This window comes from Podarcis erhardii (genome assembly GCF_964252035.2).
Source record: "Podarcis erhardii genome assembly, chromosome: 8".
Classification (NCBI taxonomy): domain Eukaryota; kingdom Metazoa; phylum Chordata; class Lepidosauria; order Squamata; family Lacertidae; genus Podarcis; species Podarcis erhardii.
The window spans coordinates 64,357,399-64,376,542 of NC_138499.1; the positions used below are offsets into that span (position 1 = coordinate 64,357,399).

At 41.9% G+C, this 19,144-nt stretch overlaps 1 protein-coding gene across 1 annotated transcript in view; it reads left to right on the top strand.

Moving 5' to 3' along the window:
* LOC309349226 (uncharacterized protein) overlaps window positions 1–19,144 on the top strand; it is a gene marked incomplete at its 5' end in the record, with an annotated part of 141,475 nt that overhangs the window by 92,755 nt on the left and 29,576 nt on the right. Inside the window, 4 exons of the mRNA XM_081874974.1 lie at window positions 5,553–5,771; window positions 7,377–7,629; window positions 11,786–11,949; window positions 14,951–15,110. Coding sequence (XP_081731100.1) covers window positions 5,553–5,771; window positions 7,377–7,629; window positions 11,786–11,949; window positions 14,951–15,110 — 796 coding nt within the window. The remainder of the gene's footprint in view (window positions 1–5,552; window positions 5,772–7,376; window positions 7,630–11,785; window positions 11,950–14,950; window positions 15,111–19,144) is intronic.

Consider the following 19,144-nt stretch of genomic DNA (forward strand, 5'->3'; position numbering starts at 1 on the left):
CATTTCAGGATTTCAAACAGTATTTAGTCTGGAGGAAGATGGAAACCCCACCCCCCAGATAAAGCAAATGTCCTTGGGGAGATAGTCTGTGTCAAGGTAGGGAAGGTACAACATACCATATTCAAGGGATTCTCAGAGCAGAAGCAAGTCTGCTTATTGTTGTTCTTTCCCCTTCTTTTCTACAGAATGTTTCACTGTAATTCTTTAAAAAATGAAAACGGGGAAATTCTGTTGATGGTTTACCCCCCTAGGATATTTCATTTTGTGTGTGTCTGGTTGCCTTAAATTGGAAATGTGTTTATTGCTTTGTTGCATCTACAAGCGTCTTTCCTAGTACTCGGTACTACTTTAATTCCCTAAATAATATGTTTACCATTAGAGGTGTTTCCTGATCAAGGTCAAAACCATCTGGCCACTTAAGTACATTGCATGCAACCTTCTTGCATCCAATATCTGGTGGACTTGGTCTTAAAGAGAATTTGAAAAACAAAAAAAGGAGAGAATTTTAAATGGATTCTATAATGTGAATTTTTGTGCTGTGTGCGCGCTCACACATACACACATTGATACATGGTTCATTGCATCCTACAGCATTCAATAATGGGTGCAAATGTTTCAGTCTGCCATCTTTATTCAAAATGACACCCAACACCAAAACATCAAAGAAGACAGTCACCTTCACCTCATGCTGAGGCAGGTAGCAATATTTCAAGAGGCGTTCAGGTTGGTGCAGTTGCCACTCATCACATCAAATTGGGCAACAATGTCTTCAGGGCCATTCAGATTGGAGCAGGCTGGACCCATGATGCCAAATTTAGTGAAGGCCTTCCAAATGGTGTAACAATATCTTCAGTGGCTTCCAAATCAGAACACATTGGACCTGGTGTGCCAAAAGTCATGCCAAAGTCACATCTTGGTCTGCCATCTTTATTCAAAATGGCACCCATGATTCAAACACTCCCACTGAAGAAACCCTTGTGCTAATTTTGGCAACAATATCTTAAGAGGCAGCTGAATCTATCAAAAATGGACAAAGCACTTTCTGAAATAAATAGTAGAAGATTATACCAGGTTTTCTCCAAAGTTGGTAGGGAAATATATTTTTATTTAGACAGGCCTTCAAATCAGAGCATAAGCTGATTTGAAAACGTGTTGCAATTGGTTTCTACTGCCTGATTTATTGTTTCCAATTATGCTTTACCTGACTTGTTTTTATTGTTTTTTTACTTGTATTTTTATTGCTTTTTGAGGGAACTCCCTGGGAGGGTATGCTGACGGACTGCTGGGTGCTGAAAACTGCCCTTTCCACCTGTACAGGCCTGCCTGCTAAGACAGAAAATCAGTTGTTCTCTAAGGAAGGGAGAGAAAATTGGTTCAGTTTGCATTTTAATGAGAACCCTACCTAATTTGCACTTCTGCCCAAAAATTCATGAACAATGGCTTTTAATTCAGTCTATGACTGATTTCATCACTGTTCTCTGAAAATCAGGAGAGTTGTCAGCCATCACTATTATCTCATGGACATTAATAAACTTCTAGCCTTTCCGGTCTTTCATTTTAGCAAAGGGGAGGTAGAGAAGAGCTAGCATCATATGCCTGCCATTGCACCTTGGAAATGTTTCAGCTACAAAAAATAAATAAAAAATCTCCATTTTAGGTCCACAGGTGCAAGCATCCCTCCCCCACCATGTTCTCAGTTGTTCCTGTATAATTCCACTTTAAGATAATTGAGTTGCCCAAGTGTAACTGAGGGCAGAATTTCTCCTTCAGGATCTTTAACAGAGTTGATGAAATATGAGCTAGAAATAACACAGCTTGAGTTTTAGATTCCATGCTGAGTTTACATGCCTAGCATTTAGGGCGGGGTGGGGGGGAGATATATACTCATAAATTGAGAAAATGCACTCTGGAACTCATTGGGATTCGGTATATATTGTGCTCTGTGATATCAGTTTAACAGGCAATGGTTTTCCCCCCAAAGTCCATTTGCACTTGAAGCATTATTTGGTGACTTGACTCTTCTGTTTTTCAGCTCAGCTTGATTTGCATTCTATCAGGGCATCTTTAGGGTCAGATCCTTCAGATCCTTCTTCAAGTCAACAGGTGTAAACCTTTTTAAGAAATTTGGCATAGACCATGTCATAGCAGTCTCTAGGTCATAATCAGCAATCTGCCTTGGGCAACTAAGGAATCATGCATTCCTGATACCCAGCAGCAGTTCAGGAGTCTAACCACAGTGCTCTGATCAAATGAAGTTTCCCAACACTTCTCAAAGACAACTCCATACACAATACATTACAGCAAAGAGGGACGCAGGCGGTGCTGTGCTTTAAACCACTGAGCCTCTTGGGCTTGCCAATCGGAAGGTTGGTGGTTCAAATCCCTGCAACGGAGTGAGTGCCTGTTGCTCTGTCCCAGCTCCTGCCAACCTAGCAGTTCAAAAGCACGTCAAAGTGCAAGTAGATAAATAGGTACCACTGCGGCAGGAAGGTAAATGGTGTTTCCATGAGCTCTGGCTTTCATCACATTGTTTTCTTGCACCAGAAATGGTTTAGTCATGCTGGCCACATGACCCAGAAAGCTGTCTGCGGACAAACACCAACTCCCTCGGCCTGAAAGTGAGATGAGCGTAGCAACCCCATAGTCACCTTTGACTGGACTTACTCATCCAGGCGTCCTTCACCTTTACCTTTTACATGCAACTAAGGCATGCTGTGGCAGATATGACATATCAAGGGATGGACAAAGTACCCACAGCAGCCTAAGACATGCAAAGGCACCCCAGCCACAATGGCCACCTGCACCTATACCTGTTACCACCTTGCTTCATCCAAGTAAACAGCAGTGACCCTATTATCAAGAGGATGAGTCTGGGCTACTTCTATGTGCACTTAGAAGTCCCCTCTCCCTGCATCTGGTGCTTCCCTTTAACTCCCCCACCTCCTTCCTCTATCATCTAATAGCTGTTGTTCTCTGGCCCATCCAGTGGTGGTGCAGGATCAGTTCCTCTCCTGACCAGCCAGCATGCACTCATGATGCTATCTTAGGTCAGCCATAGCTAGGCTACTTGATGGGAGTGGTGCTCATTTTCCAAGCTTGCGTTGGCAGTATTCATCCCTGTGATACGTGAGAAGCCCTCTGTTGCGAACCAAAGTCAGAAGGGACAGAGCACACCATTGTTCTTCTTTTTAGGGGGAAAGATTTGTGCATGCCAAGAAATTGGGTTAAATAAATAGGGATCACTGGTTATTGCGTGTCTTCATAGGATACTTTTAAAAACAGCAACAACAGCAACAGCAGCATTCCCCACATGCTTCAATAGCAAGACCTTTAGGCTTTTTGAATGTTCAAAGTACAGCACCAATATAAAAATAATGCTACAAGTGTGTTGACATCCTGCTTGGCAGCCTGAGCTGCTTAGTCATTTTAATCAATGGAGATATGCACAACAGTTAGAAGTTTCCAAAGGTCAAAGAAGCGACTGTCTTTTCAGCTTTGAATCAGCAAAGATTTTCCAGTTTCTTGCAGACATAATGCCAAGCTTGCATCTGTTCGCCTGCCTTTTTTCTTTGCTTTGAAGAAGCAGAGTAATTAACTAAAGGGCAGATCACACCACATTGAGCAGTAAATGATTGCACAGTGCAACTTCCTTTCTGCTTTCTCTCTCCTATGACAGCCAGTTTCAGAGCAGCTCTCACGCTGGTTTATATATAAAAATGGGCCAATGAGCATCATAGAACCATTAAACACTTAACTCATTGATTGTGGAACAAAAATCTATACTGTAGCGCTGGCACAATTATTCCCTTCTGAAATGGGCCTTATTGCTAATACAGAGAAGAAATAAGCTATGTAATTAAAGAGATCCTGAACTCTTCCAAAAGGTTTTTTTTGTGTGTATGTGCTTTTGCATCATTATCAGCATTAATTAATTTGTTTCGGGGTTTTAAAACTGTGGTGGCTTAATTATTAACCAACGGCAAATTTTCTTGTAATAAAACCTTTAAAAGATCAAACAACAGCTGACTAGCCAAATCTTCCCAATGTTATCTCCCGTTTTATGATGAACAATCTTCTATCTACTGCTTTTTATAAGTGCCCTTTTATAACTGGCTTGCATTTGTGAAATCTTCATTCATTTATTTTATTACTACCATTAATTATAATTTTGAATATTAGTTTTAGAGGCATGAAGCTCTGTATGCATTGATGGGGCCTCTGTTCCCCTCTTCAGTAGCAAGCAGCATGGCTCTCCTGACCTCCCTCTATCTGCATTGCTGCTGCACACCACGAAAGAACAAGCTATGTGGGCAAGGTGGCAGTGAGGTCAGCATGATGCAAATGCACCAACAGGAACACCGGATTGACTCTGTCAGCACACTTGCCCCATGCAACCTTGCTGCCACCTCTCCTTCCCCTGCTCTGTCCCAGTCTACAGCAGCATTGCAGCCAGATGGAGGTCAGGTGAGCAGCATAGCCTCACCATGCGAGTTGTTCCTCCTCTTGATGGTTTCCTTCTGTCCTTCTGCATACTGCTAACTAAGTGTCACACAATGCATTTTCAGGCTTAGACTGTTTGGTTATGTACCCACTTATTCCTCACCCACTGCCATCCTTGGCAGCCACCTTTGTCAATCACCTTGTTGTTGTTTAGTTGTTTAGTCATGTCTGACTCTTCGTAACCCCATGGACCAGAGCACGCCAGGCACTCCTGTCTTCCACTGCCTCCCGCAGTTTGGTCAAACTCATGCTGGTAGCTTCGAGAACACTGTCCAACCATCTCGTCCTCTATCATCCCCTTCTCCTTGTGCCCTCCATCTTTCCCAACATCAGGGGTTTTTTCCAGGGAGTCTTCTCTTCTCATGAGGTGGCCAGAGTATTGGAGCCTCAGCTTCAGGATCTGTCCTTCCAGTGAGCACTCAGGGCTGATTTCCTTAAGAATGGAGATGTTTGATCTTCTTGCAGTCCATGGGACTCTCAAAAGTCGCCTCCAGCACCATAATTCAAAAGCATCAATTCTTCGGTGATCAGCCTTCTTTATGGTCCAACTCTCACTTTCATACATCACTACTGGGAAAACCATAGCTTTAACTATATGGACCTTTGTTGGCAAGGTGATGTCACCTAAGAACAGGCAAATGGCGTCTCAGATGCAGAGTTTACCTTCCGTGTAGGTGAGACCCTTGACACCTCTCTTTCTGTAATTAGCAACTCCTTGTTCTGTTCTGTGCTCTAAATACAGTTGAGCAGACTACTTCAAATACAAAGCAGTGCTGGATTGTCAAATAGGCAGAGTTGGCACTGGCCTATGGGCCCCACGCCATTTAGCGGCTCCACAACAACAGATCAAAATAATATTGATTTGATATTGAAAGAAAATTACACCCACTCCCGAGATTTCGACTGCCTAGGGACCTCCACAGGGTTTAATCCAGCACTGATACAAAGTACATAAGGCATTGACAAACAATGTGCACATTCATATTTATGGTAAGAGTCCATTGTGTTTGACTATGTTCATTGCATTGTCTTTCCTATCTCTGCCATTGCAGCTGTCATCCTGCGGTTGAAACCAGAGTGTCCACAAGCATCACAAAGCACCTCTACTTTGGTGTATATGCCATCATTTCTGAACTGGGAAGGGGACACTGGTATTCCTGGGATCTGTGGTCTATTATGCTGCTAGTAGTTTTGCTCTGGTTTGCCCGACTGTATCTTCATTATTTCAGCCAGTGGGTCTTACTTCACGCTATTTCAGTTCCTGTCACGAAGTAAGTATGGAAATGAAGTTACGTTTTGGAAAACATGCTACATAATGTCACAAAAAGAGAGGCGCAATAACGTTTGCATCACCTTTGTGTCTATAGGCAACCAGCCACACTCTTACTTACGTCCCATTCACTTGGTTAATTGTGAAGATTGGAATGGTGGTGGGGACTATCTGTGAAAGCTGACAGCAGAAGTATCTTATAGGCATCTCATTCAGTCTCTGTTTTCTTCCCACGCTACTGAAAGAAAGACTAGCCAATAGGCAAAGAGCTTAAAACCAAGCCCTTATGGTCTGTTCTGAAACATACATTCAGGCAGCAAATCCTATACTTGATGTTTTGATATCTTTCACAGTTCTGGATTTTTTCTCCCTTTGGTCATGACTTTTGGTAAGTGTCATGACCTTGGGGCCAGACTCTCCTAATTCAGGGGATGAGACCAGGTATTTGGAATGGGAATGGGAATTGCCCTCTGGTCCAGCCCTAGGTGTACATGCAAAAGTACTAGTACCTCTCCAGCCTGAAGAAGTCCTCTGACTCCAGCTTAGAAGTGCTAGTGGAACCGCAGTCTCCCCCACTATGTCAGAATCAATGACTGCTAAAGTAGCTAGGTCCCTTTAGTTCCTTTCATGGAAGATGAATCTGGCTACTGAGATAAAGCTGCAGCTCCTACTTAAAACAAAACAAATTCCTTCCAGTAGCACCTTAAAGACCAACTAAGTCAGTTCTTGGTATGAGCTTTCGTGTGCATGCACACTTCTGAAGAAGCTCATACCAAGAACTGACTTAGTTGGTCTTTAAGGTGCTACTGGAAGGAATTTGTTTTGTTTTGACTATGGCAGACCAACACGGCTACCTATCTGTAACAGCTCCTACTTAAAGTTCAGTTTGACGATGACTGCTGCTGAAGCAGTATTTCAACTCTGCAGTCTAAGACTTCCATGGAGCTGTCCAGGGTTTCCACTGAAACCTTGCCTTGCAGGGTCACAACGTACCACTGCTCAAAACAGAACAATAGGACCACAGCTCCCATAGATCAGAATGTCTTGATGTCAAGGCTTGGGAGATAAATTTACTCACTCTGCTAAGAGAGGGGTGAAAGACGTGCCTTCTGAAAGAGCACTAGATACCTACATGGCCCCATTGATTTCCAGGACATTTTTTCTGAGTGTGCCTTAAGAGGCACATGTGTGTGTTAAAAAACCCACACCCAAATTCTGTTCAGTTATGATTGGATAACAAATCCAGAGTTGTATCGGTGTTCCTCCACCTATAGAAGGTTCTTTGTTCCTGAGGATGCATGGAGTGAAAACACAGAGATGTGATTTCTGTAACATTCCCATTCTCCTGTGTCACTTTCAATGTCATTCTGAAGCTCCCCCAGCCCTCATAAGCAGATAAGAGGCCTGCAGAGGGAGAAATCACATCCCCCTTCCACTCTGCTGGATCAAAGCAACCTTTCATCACTGGAGAGGCACAATGAGATACATCTTTCAGCTGCTTTCTTATTAAAATGCACAACATAAATAACTGTGTAAGTGATGTATACCCATCAAGTAAGATAACCTACTTGTCTCTCGAACCCTCTGCTCCCTCTTTTATTTCTAGATTCCAGTTCTATCCTCATACGGTGGATTTGTGCTACCAGAACTCTTTGGTACGCACTAGTGAAGAGTTGGCCATGATTGTGGTGGGACCTTTGACCTTGAACACAGTGATGCTTCTTATGGTTCTGATGAGATGGGGCTGTCAGCTGTTGTTTGGCTCATTCCCTTCTTACTTGTCAAAGCTGATCATTGCTTGGGGACTGTGGACAATGCTAGACCCTTTGGCAGTGTTTGTAGTGGATGCCTTCCTGGGGGTAAGTCACTTAAAATAACTTTGATATGAGTCCTTGATGTAAAAGTTTGTTTTCTTCAATGACTCATCAAATGATATGAAATTCCACCCCTGGCGACAGCATACAAAAGTTGTCTTCTTTCCCCCCAAAAAATAAAAAATTAGAAAATTTTATGTTATTAATCACAGTTTTGATGGTAAGACATATGATCTCCCTTGTTCCCACTGCTTCCCAATAAATAAAACTAGAACCAAAAACATAGATTTTTTTAAAAAACTTTAAAGTGAAATGCTCTGACAATTGCAGCAACTTTAGAGATGACGGCAATATCACAGGAAAGCTAAGGAATATTTTTAAAGAAGTGAACTGAAAATAATGTAGTATAACTTCTGTCTCCCGACCCCCTCCCCCAAAGCAATAGCTGCATGGCATAAAATGTGTAGAAAAAATGTGGGGTTTTTAATAAAAACTTTGACAGTTGTGATGCCAAACCTTTGCTCTCACTCATGTCTACAACTTTTTTAGGCATTACATTGGTACTGCCTTTTTGCAAGTGGGGAAGTAAGGTTCTATGCACAATGCCACTGGATGCTTGTATGGAGGGCCCGGTTGTGCTATTTCTCCCCTCTCTTTTAAGGGAGAAGGAGCATAGAAGTGGGCACTAATTGCATGAGGCTGTGGATGCATCTGCTCCTCTTCTATGCAAAAAGGAGGTGCTCCCAAGGCAATATGTGAACTGAAGCAAAAGTAGCCCTTTCCAATGCTTTCAGGAGGAAGAGAATTGGCCAGTGGAATGGACGAAGCTTGGTTGGTTTTAGCCCTAATTCACACATTACTCTTGTGCAAAGCACTCACAGTTTCAAGCTGCATCAAGGCCTCTCTTTTCACATGCACAACCATTGTTGCCCTAGACACTGGTGCCCTTGCGGGATCGGTATGGTGGGAGGCAAGGAGACCAATGGTAAGCGGAGGCAGCTAATTTGGTCCCCATCCTCCTCCCTGCTCAGTTTTAAAAGAGCAACCCTGAGACTAAGAAGGAGGGAGCTGACTTGCAGTCTCACCCCCTAGTCTGGTTTCAAGTAAGAAGGCAGGCAGATGGAGGTTGGCTTAGCGCAGGCTGAGGTTGGTGGGGCCGTGATCCAGTCACCTTAATGGACCAGCCTCCATGGGTACCAGCATTTCCTCCCCAATGACTGCAAGTTGTTGGTTTATTTGCATCTCACTTCACAAAGTGATGTGTGAAGTATTTAAAAAGCCAATAAAATAATAAAAAGTCACCTAAAACAGCATGGAATGTCCATGCCTTCCATGTAGAATGAATACCAAAAGCCTGACCATCAGCACTGTCCAAATGTCCAGGAGGATAAAATATGTATCTGCATAATGGCACCTGGAAGATGCCAAAGCAGGCCTTTCTAGGGAGAGTATTCCACATGGAAAGGGCTACCACAGAAAAAACCCATTCTCTTGTTGAGCATGGTTGTCTGTCTGGGGACACCAGCCTTTGTGCAAACAGTTGCTCATGCACAGATGCTCCACATGACTGGAACATCTAACCATGGCTATTTTTGAATATCTGCTGGCACAAAGGAGTTTGCACGTACCAGCAGCTACTCAAAGGGCAGAACTAGCACAGTAGTTTGGGGTCAGGGGTGGGATGTGAGCACAGCCCTGCTCCAGCTTGAAACTGGGTGTATTCTGCATGCAGGTAATGTATGAATAGTGCTTTCAGGATAGGGAAGGAATTAGAAAGAAAAAAATGTTTTATTAACTTTTTTGGGAGAGGGGGCCAGATTTTCCCCAGGACTCTCAGCTCAGCTTGCCAGTTGCCTTCCTCCACTAACTGCCTGAGTCTGTGGTGGAGCCTTAGCAATGCACATCTTAAACCCGGCACTCAGGACAAAGCAGCAGCATCCTATACCCTGGGAACCAGGTTTAGCTAGCAGATTCTTGAACTGCTAAGACCTACACATGTTGATAATAAGCGCCATCAAAAAACCCCAAAACATTCTTTGCCAAATTACTGGGGAAATACTGGGCCACATCTTTTCAAATTGCTGTTGATGTCAACAGGCCAGGTTTCACCCTATAGATATTGTGTTTGCTCAAACATGCATTAAACACTTAGCAGAACATCAGAGCCCCTGCTTCTGGTTAAAGAAAATGATGAGATGAATTAGGATAAATTGCCATCCTCTGCAGCAAGTTCAGGCAGAAACAGATCTGAGCATTGAATGTCTGTGACCACTTCTAATTTGACTTGGATAAGAGAAGTTCTGAAAAATAACATCATGCTCTGCGTTGAAAATTGCCAATATTTCCCACCAAAACTACCCGCACAAGGAACGCATTTGACTGAATGCCACGCAAAAGGGGCATATCCCATTTCAGAATGAAACCGAATCCCTTACATGTGTTTTCCATATTTGTACTTGCAATTTTGCTTCCCGCCGTTGGCATTCCTTCAGCTGCTATTTCAGATTTACTTGCCAATCAATTTATTTTAGATCAAGCATTTTAAAATGTTATGTTGTGGTAATGTGACATGAGTTATTTTAATGATCTAATATCTTTTAAAAAAATTCTAAGTGGACTTAGCGCTTATGAAAGTTGACAGATTGATAGCCCTGGAAAATAGGGACCCATGTTGACTCACTTTCATTTTTAAAAAATTATTATTAAAGGGGAAAGTACAGATCACTTGACAGTGCACTTAAAAACACAACAAAGAAAAGCAATGACATGTGATAATAAACAGTATGAAGCAGAAACTGCAAATATCTGAGGTTCTGTTTCCTCCATAAATAATTAGGCGCCAATGTGATTATATAATATTGCTTGGCTTTATTATGTATATTCTGTTTTATAGATTATGTTGGAAAGCATTCTGGGACTGTTATGTAAAATCAAGGGTGGCCCAGAAATAATAAAATAAAGAGAATGATTGGTTTTGAAAATGCAGGCCCTTCAAACAGGGCCAAGGCAAAACTTGGCAGGTCAGGAATACACCTAAGATAGAATCTAGTGATTCAGAGGCTGAGCCTGACAGAATCTGTACTGGCTTTTTAGGAGGACTGGGGCAAAAGTTATCAGATCATTACAGTGGTACCTCTGGATGCGAACGGGATCCGTTCCGGAGCCCTGTTCACATCAAGAGCAGAACGCAACCCACGTCTGCATGTGTGCGGGTCACGATTCGCTGTGTCTGTGCATGCACGTGACGTCATTCTGAGCATCAGTGCATGCGCGAGTGGCAAAACCCAGAAGTAACCCATTCTGTTACTTCTGGGTCGCTGTGGGACGCAACCTTAAAAGATTCAACCTGAAGCAAACGTAACAAGAGGTATGACTGTATTTGCAGTGGTTAAAGAGAGGGTGAAATTGCTCCCCCCTTTTTGTATGTTTGTAGTGTGATTTGTGACACTCTCCCAGGAGTGTCTCTCCCCAGGTGGGGTGGAGCTGCAGTAACAGCCTCCCAGCAAGGGTGTCGCTGCTGCTTACAGGGAGGGGGAGGCGCAAGCTCAGGGTGCACTTCCAGAGCCAACTACGTACTCCTGTCCGTGCACCTGGACACACCTGCAAGCCACTCCTGCAGTCACTGTAACTCCTCTGGCCTCCATTTGGCTGCTATTGACATTTCCCCTCCTGAGTGCCATGCAGTGATGCTACATCACATCGGTGTGTCATTCTGGGGGTATTCAGGGACAATGGAATGGCACATGCCAGCAAAACGAGGCTAAATCACCTGACCACACTGAAAATCACTGAAAGGGCCCTTCTTTTGTGTTCTGTAAAGTGGCCCACAGGGGCAAGATGGGGTTGTTTCGGCCTTTGGGCCATAGTATTGGTTATCAGACAGTATATAGTTTCTTTTCAAGTCAGACCATTGAAACATTGAGTGGTCAAGCTCATAGCAATTGCACAGCTTCTCAGTCCTAAATATGGACAACTCCTCCAGCAACAGGTGAGAGAAACCACCTACTACAGTGTCATGTCACTTTAGTGTTGCTGTCAGACTTTAACTATCCCTGTGAACCACCATGCACAATGAAGTAGAAATGATAACACCACGATTACCATTGACTGACTGACTGACTGACCTTCTTACTATGCGCTCTCTCTCTCTCTCTCTCTCTCTCTCTCTGTGTGTGTGTGTGTGTGTGTGTGTGTTTCTCAGCGTCTTCACTATGCTCCAGGCAAACCCATTGCTGACTGTGCCAAGATGTACTGGCTTTTTTTAAGAATCGAAGAATCTGGCATTCTGGGCATATTGATCACCCTACTGCTTTACACAATGCTGTTTCTCATTTCGTCTACATCCCTGTACCTGTATTTAATGAGGTAAGCTCTTCTTCCTTTTTCACTATTTCAAAATGTAAGATTCTTCCCTCTGTACCCAAATGGCCTGCCACGATTTCATCAAACAAAATGCCACAAGATGCCGGATTTGGTGTAGCAAATGTACTGAGAGAGAGAGAGAGAGCTTCTTAAACTTGCTTTAAGATCAAATTCAGGCCTGTAAACAGCTGTTTACCTGGAGTGATTAAGAATAACAGCCACAATGTGCTTTTCCCTCCTGCCCCATTTCAGGCTACTGATGGCATGCAGGAGGGCTGTGAAACATGTTGTAGTCTAATACTTTTGGGGGCTAATTTAGGGGACTATCCAAACCCCAGCCATCAGCCAGCTGGGGCAGAAGGTGGGGGCCAGGATAATTGCTGAACCAGCTTGGAACTGGGATAGCAGTGAGGCCCACTGACATCATGCAAGGGTACGGGGACTAGCTCAATATCCAGTAGACCTCTACCCAATTCCAGAATGCCACATTTCATGATCATGCTAGCAGCACTTCCACCTGCCTGCACATTTAGTAGACAGAAGAGGAAACTGCACTAGCTCTGCCCAATCCCCCTTTCCTCCACCTCGGTGCAAGGGGGCGGGTTGGATTTATAGACTGCTGGACACAGAACTAGTTACGAATACTATTTGGGTTGTACCTGGCTAAGTCACATTCCCAGGAGACTCACTGAAATCAACTGACTAGTTGCATCCACTGATTTCAGGGGATCTTCTCTGTGTATGACTCAACTGGATACAACCTTTGTCCATTTGTATGTATGAAATGCAAACAGAGCCCAGATAGCGAATCAACCGTGAACCAGTTGTAAACCAATGGGCATAATATCAGTGCAATTGATGAGTAAGGTCTGTTTGCCAAAGCTTACGGCAAGTGATTTGGTGCCTAGATTTTGCTCATAAATAACCATCCTAAGTTGTCCTTAGAATGCTAATCCACTCTATTGGGTTCCCATTGACCTGAACTTCCTTTTTTAAGGTGGGTGTGGAACTGTGCATGGTTTAACATTACATGAATGTTTCTCTCTCTTTCTCTTCATTGAAAGTAGAATGGGGAAAATCAAGAGTGGAACCCTTGCACAGATCAGCTCTGGTGGGGGGGGGGAATGAAGCTAATGCTAATATCAACACAAATGTGTGTTCTAGCTAAACAATATGGATATATGTGTTTTTTTTTCAGACTGGCAAATGAGATTGCTAGAGATGGATAGTTTGCACACAAGTAAATCATTTCTGTCTTTATATTATCAGAAGTGCCATTGTATCAAGCGGGGCGGGGGGAGGAAATACGCAATTTAAAACCCTACAAAGGGAATTCAAATCTTCTACATTCCTGCAAGCTGTACACAAGTCCAATGTACTGGTAGTCTAGTTAATTAGTTTTTGAGATGTTAATGCCTTCTTAATCATTGACTTAATAGTTTCGAATGGCTTCATAAGTTTTAGCTGCTGTCGTTTATTACTCAGGAAAATTAATTTAAATTAAAACATTTGTAAGGCAGATTTTTATGAGAATATTATGAACATCTTCATTGTCTGGGGAACAGGTGTGGGATCATCAAAGATTCTTTCCCTTCTGGATCAATCTTTGCATAATGTTTTACAATAAAGGGGAAAAGGTACTTCATTGGGACAATGCATCTTTTAAAATTCTTCATAACAAAATAATAAACCAAAGCATGCATGACAAAACTGGTTACATTACAGAAGCTTTCCCAAGCATTTCGCTCCGTGGAAGATACAAAGCACACAATATAATTATACCTGGATTTTTAAAAAGAAACACTTTTGTTTTATTGTGCACGGAAATGTCTATTGATAAATGCATTTCTGAGTGGCTACGGAAGTATCTTGTTGCACATTAAGATATTTAGGCTTAATGTGCACATAGACATTTTTGTATGCATCAACTTTGCATCTTTTGCCCATTTACACTTCAACACAAATCTCACTGAAATGCTTTTTATACATGAAATTAACTCAGGACTTGCAAACTTTACCTGTTTTGGATGGCAAATAACCAACTGTGGAACTGATCCGTCAAAACTACTTCTGTTGATTATTTACCAGATTTGCCTCCCACAGGCTAGAATGAAGGTGATAATTAAGGCTGCAATCCTATGTGTAGTTCCTCAGGAGAAAGTTCCATTGAACTCAATGGAAATTACATCCAAGTATCTATATACAAAATTGTGCCATAAGATAATTAGAACAAAGCCAAGATCCTTCTAAGAGTTTAGTTCCTCTACAGGTCTAGTTAACCTTGACAAAGGTTAGTTGCAAATCAATTAGGATATCAAGGATCAAATGGAGGAGAATGAAAGACATATGCAGATATGGTTCAACCTAATGAAAAGGGTTCAACATTTCTGCTTCCAACCATAATGATGTGAGTGATTGAATGAATGAATAAATACATATATCTGCCTGACTTAGGAACTTTAGTCAGGTTTCCCCACTCCAGTTATCAGGGAATGGGGATCCAGTTTGCTGCATGACTTATTGACTCTCCTTACAACTAGTAAAATAACAAAAATTTTCAAATTTGGCATTTGTATAATTTTGACGTGAATCATTTCACAGAGATGATAGGTTTTAGCTAAAGATGGCATCAGGCAGAACCCACTGGGGAGAGCATTCTCCAATCTGGGAGCCACAACTAAAAAGGCTCCCTGAGGGATTTTGTGAGTTATTATCCCAGTCGTTGCCAGAGACAGACAGGACTCATCACCATCATAAACTTCATGAGTGGTTTTGTTGGTCATGCATTTTTTAAAAATTGAATTTAAATAAAAGGAATGAGAAAAATAATAATATTGGAGCTAGGTATTTCTCTTCTTTTGTTTGATGTGGTTCCTACTTCAGCGTACCTGTTTAAACTATAATACTTCATTGTGATATTGCTTCCTTATTTTCTTTTTTATTTGTCTAGATTTTGGCAGTATAACTTTTACAGTAATGAAGGGTTCTTTTTTCTGCATTTCAGGATGCACAATGAAGGCTGGTTAATGGATATATTCAAAAGGATTCAGAGTGATGAGGCAACTTTATTTGTTCCATTTGACTTGGAAATCTCTAACCAAGAGTTGAGCTACATTGTGAAAAAGGCAGAACAGTGGAGAGGAATCAATGGTGAAAAACGAAAAGTGAGTAGAATAATATACCATCAGAGCTTTGCAGCATGTTAGTTCAGGGGTATCTTTAACTTCTTTTTTCATTAAAAGTTGATTCATCTTTGAATGATATAGGTATGTTTGAGGAATTCATTTGTTAATTCTGGTATGAGCTGACCCGATCCACATACCGTATTTACTCGAATGTAATGCACATCTTTCTTGGCCAAACTACGTCACAAAAATTAGGATGCACATTTGATGGTGCTAGCAAATACTTTTTTGGTTTCAAGGTTTTGAAAGTTGAGGTACGCATTAGATTCAAAGGAATATTAGATTCTCGTAAATACAGTAGTATATTATGAAAGTTCAGAAACTGGGTTTATAAATTAGTCAGTGAAATATCCAGTATTAAGACCAACGGCATTAAAAGGCATGATGAGGACAAGCTAACCACTGAACTGACTCTGAGATCTGGTCAGGGAGAATCACCTAAAGGCATTTATCAGGAATCAGGACATGGGAGAGGAAACTGGCTCAAGGAGGCCACTTCATAGTCCACTTACTATAGATCAACACACACTTACCTGGTAGTAAGTCTAACTCACCTCAGTTGGACTTTTATCGGAGATGCACTGGGCCACAATGTTAAAGTGAACCTGCGAAAGGTTTCAGTTTTCAGGAAATCCCCCAAACATGTAGACCAGCCCAGAAATTTGTTGGTGGGTTAGGTGGGACAGTGGCATTTCCATTATTTGGCTGGTTAATAAGGAGGCAGTAGGAGTGAAAAACTAGTAAATGTGGGGATTCTGTCTAATAAAATAGCACTGCAGCTAAAAGGATGCAAAGTCTGTAAAGCTTTAACTGAGAAAGATCAGCAGTTTGTATAAATATATGGCCTCACTTGTCACTGCTATAAACATCTGGTGCTGTTCTAATTATTTTCCAGTTTCTTTCTCAATGAGAGTTTTGACCCTGGAAAACATAATAAAAAGGTGAATGTGTCAATTGAACAAGCAGATACTGTACACTTAGCCGTTTGTGAAGTCATTAGTGCCTGAAATTCTCCTTTGTGAATTTGGGGGCTTAATATTCTCTGGATGCTCTCTCAATGCTCAAATATTCGGTGAATATTTTAGTATTTGGAATTTGAAGTCCATTGATATCTGGTTTAAATGTTTAATATCTGACCATCAACATTTGTAGAAATCAGCATTTGTCAGTATTTAGCACCTGGTATGTAACAGGAGATTGTGGTAGTTTTCAAACTTTCTACCTTCAGGGGAAATTTTATCTTTAGGAAATGCTTTCCCCACATATTTGCCTGACAAAGGACTTTAACCTCTTTCAGAATAAACTCAGTATGTACTCAGTTCACCACACCACAAGAGCTTTCTAGGAAAGATCTAGGAGATTATAAGAGTTCAAGGATGTCCATATTTTTAAGAGAGGAGCAAAATGAAGCCAGGAAATTCAAGCCCGGTCAGCCAACTTCAGTTTAGATCACAATACAACCACTGGGTTGCATCCAACTATGGATGTTCATTAATTTCAATGGATCTACTCTGAGTAGGACTAGCATTAGCTACAGTTCAGCATCTGTCATCTGAAGGGCAACAAAATCCCCAATAAGAACCATCTTCTCTTATTAAACCAATCATATTAAACCTTATTTCTGCTCTGTATGTAATGATAGTTCTGTGAGTGGTATATATTAGTGATGGGCAAACTTACCTTATCACAATCCAAATGCCTGCAAAGAAGGCATCATGACTTCCAGGGCTCACAACCAAGATGGAAATGTGAAAGAAATTCTGTTAGAAAATCCATCTCAGATGAACTTTCCCCAGAACAGAGCACAGCTCTGGAACCTTCTCTAGTCTGAAGGACGAATCTATTTACATCATTACAAATCTATGGACACTGATCTTGACCTTTTCTGTTCCTTGTATTTATTTTATTGATTTATATCCCATCCTTCACAGCTTCCCAGGGCAGCTTGATTATTGTGCTCAATAATGCATGACTAGGTCTTATTTGGAAGCAATCCATTGTGTGATGTTCCTGAACAGACACTGTGGAAATCTGTGTTTCTGGAGCATTGGAAAGCACTGAGGTAGAAAGCACCGAGCAAAGCTCTATCAGCATCCACAGTGTTCTCCCTTTTGTTCACATTCCTTCTTTGGATCCTTCCCTTCTCTGTACCTTGAGACCCTCCCCTGATACAGTGGTACCTTGGGTTAAGTACTTAACTTGTTCCGGAGGTCTGTACTTAACCTGAAACTGTTCTTAACCTGAAGCACCACTTTAGCTAATGGGGCCTCCTGCTGCCGCCGTGCCGCCGGAGCCCGATTTCTGTTCTTATCAATGGCCGCAGCCCTTCCTCTTTTGCCCTCAGGAGGAGCCTGCCTTTGATTCTATGCCTCACTTGGCTTGTTGGTTTGGCCTCCTCTGCCCTCTCAAACTTGGGCCCCCTGATAAGGAATATTGATGGTGCTGATGACACCTTCGCCCCCTAGAATTGGTGCACCTGTCTACAGGTAACAAAAGAGGTCGCTTCCTTCCATGAGAAACAGTGGGCTCTGGAGTGCTGAACCAAGGCTGGTGGATTTTAAACCAACGAAACACCAGTAAGGGGACTGTGGGTGTCGTGTGGACAAGACCAGCTTAATTTATATATTAAATATTGGGATTTGGCTGAGAGTGAGGCGAATAACTGCCAAATCTGAAATAGAGTTAAAGGTAAAGGGACCCCTGACCATTAGGTCCAGTCGTGGCCGACTCTGGGGTTGCCGCGCTCATCTCGCTTTACTGGCCGAGGGAGCCGGCGTACAGCTTCTGGGTCATGTGGCCAGCATGACTAAGCCGCTTCTGGCGAACCAGAGCAGCGCATGGAAACACCGTTTACCTTCCCACCGGAGCGGTACCTATTTATCTACTTGTACTTTTACATGCTTTCGAACTGCTAGGTTGGCAGGAGCAGGGACCAAGCAACAGGAGCTCACCCTGTCGAGGGGATTCGAACCGCCGACCTTCTGATCAGCAAGTCCTAGGCTCTGTGGTTTAACCCACAGCGCCACCCGCGTCCCTCAAATAGAGTTAGGCAAGGACTAATCAGTGGAATATGAGCAAGTAATTATGTAGTTCAGGCTGCAATCCTGTGCACAGTTACCTGGAAGTCAGTCCTATTTGATCCAATTGGACTTCTGTATAGGGTTACACGTCATGCCTTGTTGATTTCAGTGGGATTTTACTGTGTCTCTGCATTATTTCTTTTCCTTATCTGCTTGCTTCTTATTTTTATTCTCTAGATTTAAAAAATTGTCTTGTAACGGCATATTTTAAAATATGCTTAATTTCCTTTTATTAAACTGATAAATGCAGCAGTCGAGGATACATTTACAGTATAATGAGAATTTAAGGCTTTTCTATTTCATAATTTTTACATTGTTCAGACAAGCAATTTGTCATTGGCAGAAAGACAGCCATACCATAATTTTCAAAAGTATTTTTAGCCATCCATTAAATAGGAAAAAAGGTCACTTTCTGTAGTCAAGAATCACTCTATTAAAGTAATTTGCCAACATGCAAATGTTGTCACATTCCCATCATTAAGTATTTATCAAAAGGTTTTTTTTTATTTTTAAGAGAATATATATTAATAAATGGGCAGCTAGCAGCTGGAACTGGAAGTCATATTTTGCAACTCTAATTTTTTTACATCCTTAATTAGATAGCATAAGGTTGATATGATTAGGTCAGGATGAAGTGTTTTTCATTAAACCAAATTTTAGAAGTTGTATTCATGATTCACCCTTGCAATTAAATAATGGGACAATGAATTTTATATCATTGATCTAATTATTCCCCCACGGAAATGTATACATTTAATCAATGTGTGCCTTAGGACCTTCATTAGCAACAATGGGATAATAATATTTTGAAGTACATAGATTGCATGTCTACAAATGTATTTGTGTTCTAATTGCTGGTGAATGAGGTGAATATCGAATGGGATTTCAGTTCGAGGCCAAATTCATTTACACTGTAATTGTCCTCATGCCTAC